Source organism: Simochromis diagramma, unplaced genomic scaffold (assembly GCF_900408965.1).
Source record: "Simochromis diagramma unplaced genomic scaffold, fSimDia1.1 OVJJ01000664.1, whole genome shotgun sequence".
Classification (NCBI taxonomy): Eukaryota; Metazoa; Chordata; class Actinopteri; order Cichliformes; family Cichlidae; genus Simochromis; species Simochromis diagramma.
Window position 1 is genome coordinate 1 of NW_024387368.1, and position 17492 is coordinate 17492.

The window sequence follows — 17492 nt, forward strand, 5'->3', positions numbered from 1 at the left end:
TACAAACCTGCACCACTTGATTGCTCTGTTTTTACATTGTTACCCCAGTAACAAGCCAAGCGTTCAGACAGTGACCTCTGAGTCAGCTACAGAGCCACGTCCCCTAAATGCTGCCCATCCTCTTCTGTTCCCATTTGGAAGACACAGGTAGTTTGTTATTATTCCCTGTTATTACTCCCAAGCCTGGATAATAGGAGGAAGCATACAACACTTTCAAAGCTGCTGAGGACATGACTGAAGGTCACATATATATTAGGGGTGCAACGATACACAAAATTCACGGTTCGGTTCGATACTTTGGTGTCACGGTTCGATATTTTTTTGATACAAAAAAAAAAAAATGTTCATGCCTTTTTAATTTGTCATTTATTAAAATTATAAATATATATTTTAACTCAAAAGTACAGTTTTTAAATTTAATGTTGCTGAAACAACAAAGTAATAAAAAAAAAATTAATCTATCTCATCGAGAAAACATTCATCTTTGGAAAAGAGAGTTTATTACAGAGAAATGGCTCTTTCCAAAATAAAAGCTATACTATACGCTTCTTCTGGGCTATACTCTCAGCAGCATATTAAACATATCAGGTCCCCATGAGGAGAATCATGTGCTAACGGCTGTCTAAATGACTCGGGTAAAGTTTGTAGCATGCGTGCTTGTTGTTTTTGTCTGCTTCCACTTGTCTTTGCACTAGGATGATGTCAGAGTAAATGTGCAGTCATATTCGTTGTGTTCACACTAGTGCTGTCAGCGTTAATCTGAAATGACGTTAACGCCACAACATGGCAAATCTCTGTTAACGAGCTACCGGATCGCCCGTGCGTGGGGCTGGACGGCGTCAACACACGTTAATGAGCTAACTGCGCTAACACACTAGCTCCCACCCATGTAATTGAGCATTGCGTGGCACATCCAACATACTGTTTTACTTTAGTCCATGACGCGCTTACCTTCAGGGTCATATGCAGAGATGGGCAGTAACGCGTTACTTGTAACGCGTTACTGTAATCTGATTACTTTTTTCAAGTAACGAGTAAAGTAAGGGATTACTATTGCAAAAACGGTAATTAGATTACCGTTACTTTCCCGTAGGAACGCTGCGTTACTGCGTTACTAAAACCGTGATTTTTTTGCGAGAATGTCTCACGACAGTGACGTAAGCGAGTACGCCGTTAGTGACAACAGCTGTGTGCAGATCAACAATGGATCATATATCGAGTGCGAGAGAGAGTATGAGCGTGCAGCGTTTAAAGCGTGGAAGTACTGACCTTACTTTGAGTTTGAGTCCATAAAAAGTGACAAAAACATTAGCTTCCATCGTGCGTGGGAAGAAAACTTCTTTTTACAGCGAAAAAAAACCCCTAAACTTCCGAGCAAGCACCGAGTACGCAACGACGTAATGGGAAACTCACAGAGTAACTCGCGGATTCTTCAACTGACCGTGGCACACCTGCACCAGGGTAAACCTCCGCCTACCGCAGTCCTGCTTTACAGGTGAAAATAGAGCAACAGGACCGCTGAGTCTTTGACTTTATTTATTTTCTGCTGTGTTTTACTTGCATCTATTTGAAAGACTGAGTGTAAACGCAAAAAAAAAAAATTATGTGCTGGAATGTGTAGAAAATAGGTTTAAATGTTAAACTAATTTATTCAAGTCAGAGAATGTTGCATATAATTTCATTTTTGCTTGATGCATAAAGTTAAAAGATTAAAACTGATAAAACAAGTTAAAAAATAGACTTTTCCATTTGATTACATTTTATATGATGGATTATGTAGAAAAAGTAGAATTGGGCTGAAAGATCTATCGCTTTATCACCTCTTCAGGTTGTAAATCGTGTTTTTAAAAAGTAACTAAGTAACTAAGTAATTAATTACTTTTGAAAATAAGTAATCAGTAAAGTAACGGGATTACTTTTTTGGGGAAGTAATCAGTAATTAGTTACTGATTACTTTTTTCAAGTAACTTGACCAACACTGGTCATATGTCACATGAAGACCAAAATAGTTCCAAACACCACATCTGAATGAGGGTGGAGGAGGTTCAATTTGCATGTTTGCAAGGGAGATTAACTTCTGTCTGCTAGCTGCCCTGCACTCAGTGAATCTGCGTTCGACTACTCCGCCTAGGCTGCACTGTCGAGCGCAGATCCACTGAGCTCTCAACACAGACAGCATCGTCAGAAGGAAAGTTGATAAAATAAATTAAAAATTTTGTATTGTGCGATACATATGCGTACCGAACCGAAAGCACTGTATTGAACGGTTCAATATCGATATGAGTATTGTTGCACCCCTAAAATAAAATTATATATATATATATATATATATATATATAAAACACATCGAGCAAACAGATCACCAACAAGTTAGAGAAATAATATCTTTTACAGACATTCACAGACATTTATTTACTGCAGAAAAAGAAACTTCTGCCTATTTTATTTTTGAATTTTTTTGCAAAGGTCTGCCACAAGACATTTTTGTTGGATGTATCAAAAACAAACAAATAATATGTTTGTAATAATAAACAACATTGCATGATGTAGATAGTGGCCATTTGATTCCCAATTATAAAGAACAGAGGTTCCCAAGAGCCACTGCAGGGGTGCGTGGTATGAAAAGAAAAAAAAAAAAAAAAAAAAAAAAAAAAAAAAAAAAGAATGCTTGGACACTGCTAGCATAACTGACAGGTTATTGATGGGGCTTCTTGTAAAGTTTGTATCTGTCTTGTGTGAAACTTGTATGAAAAGCATACAAGAGTGAAAACAGATATAAGATCCCTTGAAAAATTATATAAATGAAATGTAACTAAACGTAACTACTCCTGAAATTTTGGAGATAATTTGTAATACTTTTGGAGATATAATAAGCCACATGGAAAAGATATATAATGATATATTTAATAGATATACATATATAATTCCATAATTTGTTCCCCCTGTCCAAATCATGAACAAACAGTACACTCTAAGAAATGAAACATGGGCTTTTTAAAAATTAATTCTTAGTTTTATGTTCAATATACTTAAAATTGTTAATCTTATGGGTGTAATTAATATTTTTAAATTTGATTTAATTAATTCTATACCGTTTTAATGTTAAATAATATTGATATTTCCAATTTATTGAACACATTTAATTAAATCCAAAGAGCCCTTTCCACATCCTTTCTGAGCATTGCGCAGAGAATGAAAAAAAAAAATCTTTCGCGCATAGGCATTGACCTTCTTCATCTACGCCACAGTGTGCTTTGGCCACATGTCTGGAAAGAGAGATTAATCCGTTGGAGTTAAGGTAATTCCTTCCTATTTTTAATAGAATATAATTTAACTAGTACTTTGTGATAATATATGGCGTATATTTTTCCGGTAAATATGTGGGCAGTATGTGTTCTGTAGGTTGTAGCATTTTGCTAGCATTGGAAACATTCATTTGCATATTCGACGTTACTGCACATCTGAATATTGTCCCATCTGCGTTTAAAATTTCATTCGAACTCCGAATAGCACACTTATTTTATTGCACTATCAAGTTAGGAGAACGTTAGCCCGAACGAAACGACAACAGTCAAAAATAGGCCAAAACATGCCACAAAATGCTCTGCTTGGTTAGTGCTTGTTGTGCCGTTAAAATTAACATTTGTGCTGCTACGGTTAACCAGTTATTAATGTTTTACTTTTTCGCGGTGACGTCAAGGGCGCCCGTAAGCACGCTCCCCGTGCTTACGGGCGCGAGTGAGCGTCCGGGTGATGTAGACGTCGTAGGAAACGCTCTCTCCCACCCGAGCATTTTGTGGCATGTTTTGACCTATTTTGGGCCATTTTCGTGTTGCTTGGGGGGGTGAACTCTGAATGACCTATTAAATAAAAGTGTAATATCTTTGACACCCTAGCGATACAAACGATGATTTTACCAGCAACAAACCGACACAAACGGAGCACTAACCACGCAGTATACTTGATTTTATTTTTGGGGGCAAGTGGGTCACGCTCACAGACTGGGCTGCTCCGGTATATAATGGTAAATGTGCTCACAGGAAAAGATTTATGAAATGAGTAATAGAAATTTTGGAGCATTTGAAATTTTAACTTGTATTATTAATACATTTTAAAAGAAACAGGAGTGTTCTTAAGTTTTGACCATCTCTGTGCTACCCCTTTGCATGTGTCTCACTGTACACGATTAATTTTTTCTGTTTTTCTTTTTCTCTCAGGTTGCTGGTTGTGGAATTTGGAGCTGCGGAGATTTGAGCTGTGCTCCAAAAGTGCATGTTGAAGGTACCTAATGCTTTCATATTATTTACTTTTTCCTTAATACGCAATTTTACATTTTGAATTCTCTTATTTGGTCTTTTAGGTTATCACCACAGTTCCACTGCTGTCCACATTCATGAGCAGTCTTGACCAGTACTCTGACCAGTTGATGAAGATTCTACGAAAAAAAGGAGGGGAAACAGCGCGGCGGATCACAGCAGCGTATCTGCAATTTCACAGGTATTCTATCTTGTTATAATGTTCTGTAACTAATAGATTAGTTGCAGGTTGATCTCAGGTCTGGTTATTAACCTGTATTTTTAACTTTCTTGGGTCATTTATGCTTGTTCTCTCCTGCGTTATACTTCTCATCTCGCTTTTGGCTTATATTCTGGACTTAGTTCTGCTTTGTGTCAGGACCAAGTAACTCATGCCCCTAGAGGCCATAAGTGCCGTTGCTGGCATTGTAGCTTTTTTCTTTTTTTTTGTTACTCATTAATTGTCCAAAGGAATAATTAGCTACACTGAGAAAAAACAAAGGCAGACAACATTTCACATTCGCCACAACTCAGTAACACAATAGATTATTTTTTTTCACTCAAACTTGGTATAAATACTGCAAATGTGGTGGTAGCCCGCATACCTCATATTAACGTGACAGTGTGTAGTTTTTGTCATTAATTTTTGGAAATCTCTATCAAAATGTTTTTGATTTCTTTGAACAGCACTCCTATGCAACAACACTTTTCTTCCTTCTTTCGGTGGTACACCACGCTAAAGCTGCATTTTCCGCGACCCAATGTATCGCAATCAGTGTTGGACTCATAACTTATAATCTTTATGGGAATGAATTGGTAAGCTTCTCATTCTCTAACACAAAATACTACTTGCTTGCAAAAAGCATGTTAAAATGACTTAGAAACAATTATGAATTGGTTAAACAACAATAAAAATTGACTTAAGTTCTGTGGGGGTCTCTAAAAACTTCAAAAAAGTAATTGCGCTGCATGTGTTGTTTTGTTTAGAGTTCCCGAATCGAAGTGAAGCGTGAATGCATCCTTAAAGCTGTGATTATATACCTGAATGAGAACCCTGAAAATCTCATCAAAGAGTACATGGTAAGTTTATTTTTAAAGAGATATTCCACCCCTCAGTAAAATTTTGACTGTCATAATTCCCAGAGTTTTGTAAGTTGAAAAATGTATTTTCTAAACAAGCCCAGGCATTCTCCTGTTCCGGCAGCAATCAGTTTTCTTTAAATTAGCTTACAACAATAAAGTGCATGGGAAATACTAGGATTTTGTTTCCATTCACTTACATTGTTTTATGCGAAACTAAAGAAAATGACCCTGGTCAGCAGAATATTGATAATATTATTAATGCATACTCCTTCTGCCCTCTGTCCATGTTTCATGTATCTTCTTCTTGGTCTTTATTTGGTGATAGTCTTGAATCCACATTTTTCTTTGGTCTGTTCTCCTCAGTCTCATTCAGGGATATGTGTAATTAGGATAGTGTGGACCATTTTAACTCAAATGGAGCGAATAGATAGATGATGCGATGACCAAAATACAACTGATTTAAAATATTTCTGTCCTTTTCAGGCTTTCAACGTGATGGAAGCTGAAGAGCTCAAGAGGATGGATTTGGGTGTTTATAAAGGAAGGAGGAGTCTGCAGATGAAGGAGCACAGCCTGATGACTCCCTTGAAGATGTTGGCATCATTATCGAGAGATGCACCGTCTTGCAGGATCTTCACGATGTGGCGAGCGGGTGTGCACTTTTGTTTGGGCTAATTTACTGCCTCAATCTGAGTTACCCAAAGCCACTTCGCTACACATTTGAGTTCTTCCAGAAGGTGCTCATGGGACTGGAAGACAAAAAACTGTCTAACAAAATACAAGTGCTGAAGAACAAACTCTGCCAAAAGGAGACGCAATGACTCTTCTAGATCAAAATGTCTCCCAAAATAAGTGCTCTGTTTCACTGTTTAAAAGTTTATAAATATATATATATGTGTTGATCCTTGTTTGTAAATATTTTGTCATAGCTTTTAATATTTAAGAGATTTACTGAATGCCATTTTTCTTTTGATTGTGGAAAAGAAAACATAATTCAGAAACTGAGTTTTTGGAACTGGGGACAAAATTACGCAGATGGATATATTTTCTTGTTTCACAACATTTTCTTTAGTTTGAGTTGCTGTGGTAATTCTGCAGACTGTAGCCATTGCAGACCTACAACTGTAGATCCTGAAATCATTCTGTCAGGTTTGACATCCTACTCCTCACTACACTGTCACTTAGTTGAAACTGGGAAGTTGTTTCAGATGTTTACATTTTATTTTACACACTTCATTTAATGTTGCATTATGCAGTGTTGTTTCCCTGTTTAAGCTTTGCCTCGTTGAAGGCTTTTGTTCAAGTTGTTAAAGCAACACAATTTTTTTTGTATTTACACTTCATATTAGTTCTCGTGTACCAGGTTTCCATTGTAGGTCAAGGATCTTGAGTGTTATAAATGTTAAAGTGTATGTGCAAACAAATGTGAAAAGGTTCTAAGGTTGTCACCTGTACTCAAGTTAAGTACTGGATTTTTGGTCTTAGCATTTAATTAAGAATATTTTGAGATTTGCTATATGCATTTTTTTTTATTGTAAAATTTATTATATAATAGAAACTTGTAATTCTGAATCAGATTTTTGTAACTGGGACTAAATCGTTTTTACCTTTTGTGTCACTTAAGTATTTTCTGTAATTGCATTATACAGTGATTTTTAAGTTGCTGTGGTAAATCTGCAGTACTGACTATAATCACAAGTTGTATTGAATTTGACATCTTACGGCACACTACAATGTCACTTTGTTGAAACTCGGAAAGTTGTTTCCAATGTTTAAGTTTTGGTCATGCACTTTAAGCATTTAATATTGCCTTACGCGATGTTGTTCCCTGTAGAAGCTTTGCCTTGTTAAGGCTCACCGTAAATAAAGTTGTTGATGCAGCACCCTTTTTGCATTTACACTTTATGTAAGCTTTGGTGTAAGAGTTTTCTATTGAAGTGCAAGGATCTTGAATGTTATAAATGGTAACTCGTGAGCAAGTGTAAAAAGGTTCTTGAGTTGTCACCTGTACTCTGTAGTTAAGTGTCAGACCTTTGCTGAAGACTTCTGAAAGGTCCAAACACCTAATTACAATGTATAGATGACAACTCAGGAACCTTTCTAGACTTGTTTTGTTGATACCTAAACATTTAGCATATAGATGAAACTATTAATTACATCATAATTAATCAAATTAATTAGGTCCAAAACACAATCTAAATGATGCCATTAAATTCAAATTAATATTGTCAATTGAACCTAAAGCAATACAGTTAATAAAATGAACAAAGTGTTTAAATTCTAATTAATGGTGTTAAATAGTAACAATGAAAGGAAAGCTGTTGCTTTTATAGAACAATTTCACTTCTGATATACATCACTATTGAAATTGCAGATAACAACCATATTGATTTATGTTTAATTGACCAGGTTTTGTGGAAAAGATTGCCTTAACTTTGTCAATTAAATCCAACATTTTATTTCTTAGAGTGATATCCCATAGTTGTTTATGTTTTTAAACCCATTTTTCAAGAAGATTTTCCTTGTAAAACAAAGGAGGCAAAACAAAGTAAATGTGTGTGTTTTTTTAGAAGACCTGGAAACGGAGACATTGGTTACACATTACTATCCTTACCATGCTGTCCTCTGGGACTTCCGTGTTAGATTTGAGTGGGATTCCTCCAATGTCTCCAGAGTCATGAAGCTGCAATTTCTCTCTCTTTTTTAGACAGAAAAATACAAGGACCAGGACTGCAACAAAAAGCAGGCATATTCAAAATCAGAGCTCACAGAGTGCTTTTATGTGTGGTATACCTACACTATTTTATGCAGCATTGTTCACTTCCTAATATGCAATGAGCAAACTACAAGAGAACCCCCATCTAACCCTTACAACTTAATCACAGTGGGAGACTCACAAAGCAGTAGGAGGAGGATCACAGGACACAGTATAGTCATAATTCCCAGTAGTCCGAAGGACACAGACCTGCAGGAAAAGGTGAATCAGTCATTTTTCCAAGTGTCCAGAAAGCAACCACACCCCATCTTACCCTGAATCCATATGTAACAAGTAGTGATGTGCGATACCACTGATTTCCTTTCCGATCTGATACCAAGTAATATTCAGGGTGGTATCGACGATACTGATCTGATACCGATACTTTGTACAAAAACTTATTTTATTTATTGTATCTCAAATTATAGCATCATAATGATTACAGGACATCAGATTACTTGTTCTTATCACTTAATAATGCAGAGTTAATCATATAGAAATAAAAAATCTGAAGTTGTGCCTATTTGAACACTTTGCCTGCCTGCAGCACTAAAGGACTCCATGAGAGACGTCTGTCTTGCCCTAGCAGCACCTGTCCCTGTCCTCCTCTTCAGTTCGTCTCAACATACGCTCGTCATATTCTGTGATATGATTTACTCTGAGGTGTTTGACAAGGTTAGTGGTGTATCCACAACCATACATGCCAACCCTCCAGATTTTCTCTTTCTGGGTCGCAAAAAAACGTTTAACATATTTTCAGGTGAGAATGTAGCTGTGTAAACTTCAAATATCTGAGCCGACCGACGCATCGTTTTCAAACCCCCGCGGTCTTTCGCTACTCGGGTTAAACATCATATATAAGTCACTTTGATAACTTAAAAATGTTATTGTTTGGCTTTTTCAGTGTTTTATTTGTTCGTGGGTAAATCGGTTTGGCTGAGATTAAAGTTATTAGATTAGATTAAATTAAATTTTATTAATCCCTCGGGAGGGTTCCTCCGGGGTTTTCACACAGCTGAATAAACGTCAAACAGAAAACTGATTAAATAAAGTGTGAGACGGTCGAGAGTTTACGCCAGCGCCCTGTTATATTTAGAAAGCAAGGAGCAGATGGCAGAGTTTCACTCCACTGAGGGAGCCTGTGACGTACTACCCGGCTTTCTTTAGACCGCGAAGGCCGGGTCCTCAGGTGGAAGCAGCCTCTGAATTTGGACACCCCCGCTGTTTCCGGGCCGGCCAATAATAACGGTGACATTTAACGTATTTTATCCTATAAATAAACCCTGTAAAATGTATTTATCTCCCCCCCCCCAACACCCCTTTTGAATGTCTCCCTAGTATGGCCACAACACCTCACTTTTTTGCCACATGTATTGCAAACCACGTCTCAGCTGTTTGTGGAGGTAAAATACGTCTGCACAATTACGCTCAGCCATTGTTGTGAGTGCGCGCGCCAAGGGGCGGCGAGACATTTATACAGCCGTATTTCGCACATGACTATGAAAGGCGGAAGAGGAAGTAGTTCCTTTGAATGTAGACAACCCGAATGTTATAGTTTCTTTCCACTGTGTTCCTGTTAATGGTAAACTACAAATTTACTCTAAATTACTAAAATATCGATATTGTAATGTGAGAATCGATTCTAGAACATAAATGATTGGTATCGGAGGAATCGATATTTCAGGATCGATCCGCACATCACTAGTAACAAGTGTCACCTGGCAGTTTGTTGCTCTCTGCCAGGTGATTGGCTGAAGAGCTGTGAAAAGGTAGTGGGTGTGTGCGGTGAAGTCAGTGCTCTTCTGTGGAAAAAAAACAGAGGCGATTAATTCACTTGGGTGTGAGTGGGTATACCAAGCCTATTCAAATGGCGGCCCGCGGGCCAAATGCGGCCCAGAAGCAACCTGCGAGTGGCCCTGCCTGTGGTCCTGGCAGAAACACAGAGAAAACGCAAAAAATTAGTTAATTAAAAAAAAATAATTAAAAATTCCTACAGCGTAGTGTAGACTGTGAATGCAACACTCCTAGTAGCCTAGCAATATTTAACCCACAATGCACCGTGATGTAAACATATTAAACAATCATCGTAATATATGATGCGACAACAGCATATCTTTCTCACACCAAAAGCGCAAAATTGACAATGAAAACTGTCGGTTTAACCCTGCCTGGACTGACAAATACTTATTCATTTTACCGAGTTTAATAATCTTACAACCAGAGTTGTACTACCATGGTGAGGGTCCTGTACAGCCCAAGAGAGAGCTGCAGCAGCTTCCCTTCGTGTTTGCTTCTTGGCGAAGAAGAAAAGGCCTTTCACAGATTCTGAAACAGCGAAATACTGCATGCTGGCCGTGGTGGATGCGGTGAAAAGTGATGAAAAAATTAAAGTAAGTGTGACATCTGCTATTAAAAATGTACCCCTGTCAGACAGTTCAAATATTCGTAGAGTTGAAGTTCTGGCATCAGACGAGTTTGAAATGCTGTTAGATGACCTGAAGAAAACTGATGTAATGTCTATAGCAGGAGATCACTGACAGAACTGATAATGCACAGTTGTGCGTATATGTCCGTTTTTTGGATGGGAAATTGCTCGGCTTGCTACCGTTAGAGGGACACACAGCTGGCGAAATAATGTTTGAGAAGATTTCAGCTCTTTTTGAGGAAAATGGTCTGGATATGAAGCGTGTCTGTATACTTGTGACGGATGGGGCTCCATCCATGGCAGGAAAAGTGAGTGATCAGCGAAATATTTATTTTAATTTTTTTTTTTAAATTAAAATTAAAAAAAAATTAAAAAAAAAAAAAAAAAAAAAAAGAAATATTTATTTTAATTTGAAAGGGAATTATCAAAATGTTTTTTTGTTATTATTATTATTATTATTATTTCAAATGTGCAAAAAATAGTTTAGTTATAGCTCCCTTTTTTTAAAATGGACCTTTTGGTGTGCATTTGTGAGAGGGTCACCAGATTTACAGGTGAATAGGAATAAAAAAAATACTTGTTTTTCAATACAGTTGTGTGGGTTTGAAATTGATCATGATCTGCTGCTTACTGGCTTCAAAAAAAATATCTGGCCCAGATAAATTCCTCGGTTTGAAAAATCTGGCCAAACTAACTTCGTAGTTGAATAGCCATGGGGTATACTGTTGGTAAGTCTTTTGCCATTTTGTTTGGATCATTTGTTATTGTAGGTGCCCATTTTTAATGTGTGTCGTTGGACTTTTTTAGTGTTTTAATAGAAGAATTGAATTTAATAGAAGAAACGGCCCTAGATCGACTGCATGCAGGGAAACTGATCAATATTGTAGGTATATTGATTGTTTTTTTTTAGCTTTGTGATTTTGAATGGTTTGAAGTCCCGTCTCTCTTGTTTATCGCCCAATTTGCACCAGAAAGGGGAAACCGGCAGATGTCACGCTAAACAACAGCAGCAGGTTTAAGCTTGATGAGCTGTTGTTAGAATTTATTTAATATTGATTTCTAGTATCAGCTGATATTTGCTGGAGCCAACAGCTGTAAAAGCTGCTGGTCATGATATCAGTTTGGTGAGAGGGAAGCATGAAGGTGAAACCAGGAGATGTCCTTACTGAATCATCAGAGCTGAACAGGTGATGGAGAAACAGGTTTACATTTTAGGTGACATGAATGAGTTGAAAGGAAGTTATGAACTGTTTCTGAGAGACAAATAACCCCAGGATCCTTTTCTAAGTAGCTGACAGCTGCTAACTATTTGCACACTCTTTACTATTTGCACACTCTTTACTATTTGCACACTCTTTACTGTAAATTCCTAAGTTAATTTGTAAATTTTTGTAGTAAACTGTAAATTGTAAATATTGTAAAACTTTTCTTCTGTCATTTAATGGTCGGGCATTGTACAGCTACAAGCATTTCACCCCCATGTCATACTGTGTATGGTTTGTGTGTGTGTGACAAATAAAATTTGAATTTGAATTTGAAATTTGAATTTAACTGTGCAGGGGTGGATCTAGCAAAGTTTTGCCAGGGGGCCAGGTAGGGCATTAACAGGGAGAGGGGGGCACAAAGAAATACTTTTCTTTCTTATTTTCATTTAAAATGTCTGGCTGTTATTAAATAATTGTCTGAATCTTACAACCAAAGTTTTTATCTGATGTAACATGTATAGAAATCCTGCATATATACCAACAAGACTGTACATCACTGTCACAACAGCGTTTGTTTTCATTCACAGGCTTTATTGCTTTTCCGATAATACCTGGTGGGCGGGTCTCTGGTCAAAATGCCCAGGCCGATCTTTTGTCCCAGTCCAGCCCTGACTGCATCCACTTTTTCAACATTGACATTCACAGGGATGGACTGCCACGTGGCACTGCTGCCATTCAGTGATGCTACATTTTGTGCAGTGATCTGAAGCTGGACATCGTTGGTCTTCTCATAATCCAATGGCTGGAAAAAAGAAAGACATTTTAAAGTTTATGAATATAAATAAGTTGTATATAGGCTGACTTTGCATTAGATGTGATCCATGCAAAATGCTTCCATCAACATAACTAAATGATAATAATGAATTGAATAATAATCCAGTCTCACCTTTGAGATGTACAAAAGCCCTTCGTTTGTTTGGGGGTCAGTAACAATCCTGAAATTTCCATTTTCATTTCCTTTGGTAATGACAAACTTTGACATCCAGTTCGATGTGTTTATCAAATCTTTATCTTGAACAGGAATTCGAAGTAGAAGTTTTTCACTTTCATCTTCTTGCACAGTGATATTATACTACAAGAAAAAAAAGCAGAGGGGGTTAATTGCTGTTTAATTATGTTGGTAAAAAGTATTTTGGTGAAATAAGTAGAAAAAAAACCCCAAAATCAATGAATATGACTTCAGTTATTCAGCCAAATTAGAAACTGACGGTTCTTTCAAACACTTACAGATGATTTCATGAAGGTTGGTGGATTGTCATTAATATCACTCAGAGCAATTGTTGCTGTCGATGTGGCAAACAGACCATTTGGTGCACCATTCATATCCTGGATTTTTACAGTCACCACATGGTTGTCTTTTAACTTTAAAAGAAATGTTAGAAAAGTATTATAATAAAAATATGTTGTAAAGCACTTGCATCATTGATTTCAATGCTATTTTCAATTAAAGTTCACAGGTATCACTGATGCAGAGGCAGTGCTCACCTCTCTGTCTAGGGTGTTGGTTGTTGTTGTGATGACACCTGTTTCTGGATGAATGGTAAACATGTCTGATCCAGATACGAGTGTATATTCAATCTTCACATGGTCGGTGCCAATTTGGTCTCTGTCAGTTGCACTCACTACTCCCACCACAGTCCCTGTATTGTAACCCATAATCATTTAGAGCAACTGCACTGAAAGTCAAATACCACAGAATCAACTATTACTGTATGTTGTCTTTCTCACCTGCACTACAGTGCTCAGGAACTGTAAAGTGTAAAGGACCTACGAACTCTGGAGCATTATCATTGACATCATCTACAATCACTCTCAGGGGTATTTTCTCATCTAGCTCCGCATTAGTATGCCTGTCAAAAACAATCATCAAAATCTATAAAAACAAACAAACGTTTGACTAGGTTAATGCACACAAATATAGAAAGGAGAGTCAGGAACATAACAAGACTCCATATGTGAACTGTGCCAGTTCCAGGTTTGAATGAAAAAATAAATAAACAAACATGCTCAGTAGAGGAACAAATACTCTGTAGCTATTTGAATGATTGATAAATCACTCCTTAAAGATGACTGTGGAACATTATTGGAACTCTTTACAAATCTTCTAAACCAGCGTCATCTTCACACTCACATCATATTCTGGGAACTCCTCACGATCCACTGCTTTGAGCAAGAACAGATCCCCCGTGTCTGTGTCCATACTGAACACTCCAGTTGGATACGTATCGACTCCTTCTCCTTCAATAAAGTACCAATAACGTCTGTCTGAGGGATATGACCCCAGCTACAGCAGAAACCAAATAAAATGATACATATTAAGTAAAAGAAAAAAAAAGGATTCTGTTATTCATAAAGTGTTTACAATCTTTACAATCTGATGTGTATTGACAATAAACATTTGTATACGACAGTGATCATAAATGATAAAAATTAAACATTAAATTCACCCTTTCAATTAGTTTTGGATAGCTCCCTTCATAATTCTCCACTATCGTTTGCCACGGGAGAACACGAAAACATCTTTTAGAGCGGTTCAGGGAACCTCGGCCTCGTCGCTATGACATTCCAACAAGTTTGGACATGTTAGAAAAAAGATGCACTGTTCCTGCTGAGCTGTATAAACGACTCACAATATGCAGTTGCCTTACATGTCTTTTCGGCATTGTACTGCGGACAAGGTGAACTTCCATCTTTCTTTCCCGTCCACTCTTGTCCTGAGCAGACACAGAAAATATCCGTCCTCCTTCTCCCACTGAGACAGACGTTAAAGCTACGACTGCTCCGTCACTTTTTATTGTGAAACTCGGGTCCTTCACAGTTAACTGCACTGATTTTGCATCACAGCCGACGGTTTCAACTGAAAAGCGAGAAAGTGAAAGATAAAAAGAGCCATAAAACACAAAACATTTGGCTTACAACACTTTTTCACACAGAAGGAATAACACAAATACACAGAGCGGCACCTTTTGCTACTTGGTATCCAGGTGGAATTATTTCAGGTACAATTACGTAGAGAGATCTCAGCAGAAAGCACGACTCCACACAGGACAGGATCTGGAGGTGAAAGTGAGTTTCAAACTGACTTGTCATGTTTAAATGTTTTAATACTTCTTGGCATGACAAAAGTGACAGAAAGTAAACATGTATCAATCATGTAGGAGTGCTCTAAAAACAAACTAGGAGCACTTACCAGCATTAGGTAGGTGGAGGAAATCAAAATGTTCCCCATCTTAGAAAAAAAAAAAAGAGACTGACTTTGTCCTGCGTCAAAGTGTTGGGAGTCTGGTTAGTGTAAGTGTGTTAACTCAAGAGCTTCTTCTCTTGTCTATTGCTTCACTTCTCTATCAATGTAAAAAGGCAGGCGTTTCTCAGACGGCACACCCCACTATCGCATGAGTGCTGCTGTTTGACTGAGGATAAATAAAGTAGTCGTGGTAAACCAATCACATGACTACTTCAAGATGACAAGCAAGAAGATGATATATAACAGTTTTTCAGTTGTGTTGATAGGCCACGTAAAACCAGAGTCATGATAAACAATATATACGTGGCATCTTTTCCTCACCTTTAATGTCTAAGGACAGCTCTAGCAAGCACTCTCAGCTTATGAGCATAAAAAAAGAAACAAAACAAAGAACTGGTGGAAATATGTAAAATGTTGACCAATCAAAAAATGTTATGGCAACATGACATTTGGATGTTTAGAAAGAGGGGGGAATTTAAGGAGTGATGGTGTGAGAGAGAGAGAGTTTGTGAGAGATTTAGCGTGTTTGGAGTGTGTATATGGGGTTGTTACAGTAAAAAATGTACCTTTTTCTAATCAGAGTTTCTTTTTTGTCTGACTTTAGATCAGTTGTGCTAATACAGTATGTCAAAATGAAAACATAACTGTAAATTCACACATGTGAGGTTATGCTGAAAAGAATGACATAAGTGAAACCTAAAATGGGACTGAACTAAACAAACTATGACGACAATGACAGGCCACTGAGTGTTTGCTTTCAGCAGTTCAGGTTCATGCTCATGTCATGTTTGAAGTACTTCACGTTCAAGGTTTTTCATTCACCTGTTCAGGTTTCATCTTATGTCTCGTGTCATTGTCTCCATAGTTTGTTTAGTTCAGTCCCAGATTAGGTTTCACTTTTGTTTGGTCTCGCCTTGTTTTTCTGTTTTGTTTTTTCTTTTTTTTATCAGCCGTAATAAAGGCTCACTTTTTGTTTGATCATCAGTTTATTTCTCCTATGCTTGCTTTTGGGTCTGCTCCACAAACACACCGGCCATGACGGCCGTGACAATTTTGTTTTTTCTGGGACTTTTTGTTATACCACTGTGGTTGTGAATCTTACTTCACAGCACAGGTAGTCTAAATCTCAAATAGCAACAAGCAAGGTTAGAGAGTGCATTAAAGGTGAAAGTGAGTTTCAAACTGACTTGTCACCTTTAAATATTTTAATACTTCCTGGCAGACAAAAGTGACAGAAAGTAAACATGTATCAATCATGTAGGAGTGCTATAAAACCAAACTAGGAGCACTTACCAGCATTAGGTAGGTGGAGGAAATCAAAAGTTTCCCCATCTTTGGAAAAAAAAAGACTGACTTTGTCCTGCGTTAAAGTGTTGGGAGTCTGGTTAGTGTAAGTGTGTTAACTCAAGAGCTTTGTCTCTTGTCTATTGCTTCACTTCTCTATCAATGTAAAAACACAGGTGTTTCTCAGACGGCACACCCAAGTGGAATTTTAAACAAGCGAAATAGCTTCGGGCTGTGTTCGCTGGTGTCTGCTGAGAAAGCTCCCTGAAAGTTGCAGATATTCACGTTTTTTTCCCCACCAGCAGGGGCAACATGTCTATTTTACTGCAAGACATTAAACCACGACTAAATGCTTTACTATTTCCCCATGTAGCATTATTTATATAAATCTGTGCATATAGAATATAAACAATATTCTTATAACACTACAGCTGCAGGTACACGTATTTGAAGAAATACTGGTCTGTCTGCTTTTTTTGTCAAGACTTGTCTGCAGTAATGAATTAGTCATTGCTCATCAGGACTAATACAGTTTCCTAATAATAATGTGTGGGCGACCGTGGCTCAGGGGGTTGGGAATTGCATCTGTAACCGGAAGGTCACCGGTTCGATCCCTGGGCTCTCTGTCCTGGTCGTTGTGTCCTTGGGCAAGACACTTTACCCTACTTGCCTACTGGTGTTGGCCAGAGGGGCCGATGGCGCGATATGGCACCCTCGCTTCTGTCAGTCTGCCCCAGGGCAGCTGTGGCTACAACTGTAGCTTGCCTCCACCAGTGTATGAATGTGAGAGTGAATGAATAGTGGTATTGTAAAGCGCTTTGGGTGCCTAGAAAAGCGCTATATAAATCCAATCCATTATCATTATACAACAGATCTACCAGGATTCACAGTTGTGGCCAACCAGCAAACCAGCACTAGTATCACCACCACGATTTTGCTTAAACCCCACCAAGAATTAACCTTAGACCGAACCAGTTGTCACAAACAATTTTTCTTGTTGCCACCTGGAAAAAGTAAAAGAAAGTCAATAATGATAACACTATCTATGCACTTCCTAGGAAAATGTTTTAAATAAGTCAGTGTTTCATAGCTCTTCTCATTGCCAATAAAGCCAGCATTTACAAAAAACAAACAAACAAAC

At 37.7% G+C, this 17492-nt stretch overlaps 1 protein-coding gene and 1 long non-coding RNA gene across 6 annotated transcripts; one reads left to right on the forward strand and one right to left on the reverse strand.

The window, feature by feature from the left end:
• Positions 1-6: 6 nt before the first annotated feature.
• Positions 7-16586, reverse strand: LOC120718827 (desmocollin-3-like). 5 transcript variants are annotated; one of them, XM_040007540.1, is made up of 15 exons: positions 16361-16584; positions 15014-15052; positions 14787-14877; positions 14472-14680; positions 14271-14378; positions 13955-14104; positions 13552-13696; positions 13309-13463; positions 13051-13185; positions 12710-12895; positions 12375-12565; positions 9852-9935; positions 8276-8343; positions 7993-8108; positions 7-183 (listed from the first exon to the last, which is right to left on the reverse strand). In XM_040007540.1, the coding sequence occupies exons 1-15, from the start codon at positions 16397-16399 to the stop codon at positions 172-174; spliced, it is 1728 nt and encodes a 575-aa protein (XP_039863474.1). In that variant the 5' UTR covers positions 16400-16584; the 3' UTR covers positions 7-171. The 5 variants fall into 5 exon arrangements, with proteins under 5 accessions (XP_039863474.1, XP_039863473.1, XP_039863477.1 ...); XM_040007539.1 differs by having other exon boundaries at positions 13955-14107; XM_040007543.1 differs by lacking the exon at positions 14271-14378 and having other exon boundaries at positions 13955-14107; positions 14454-14680; positions 16361-16586.
• Positions 3246-4439, forward strand: LOC120718829. The gene is made up of 3 exons (XR_005692567.1): positions 3246-3298; positions 4218-4281; positions 4361-4439. It is a non-coding gene; the product is annotated as an uncharacterized LOC120718829 (long non-coding RNA).
• Positions 16587-17492: the final 906 nt, after the last annotated feature.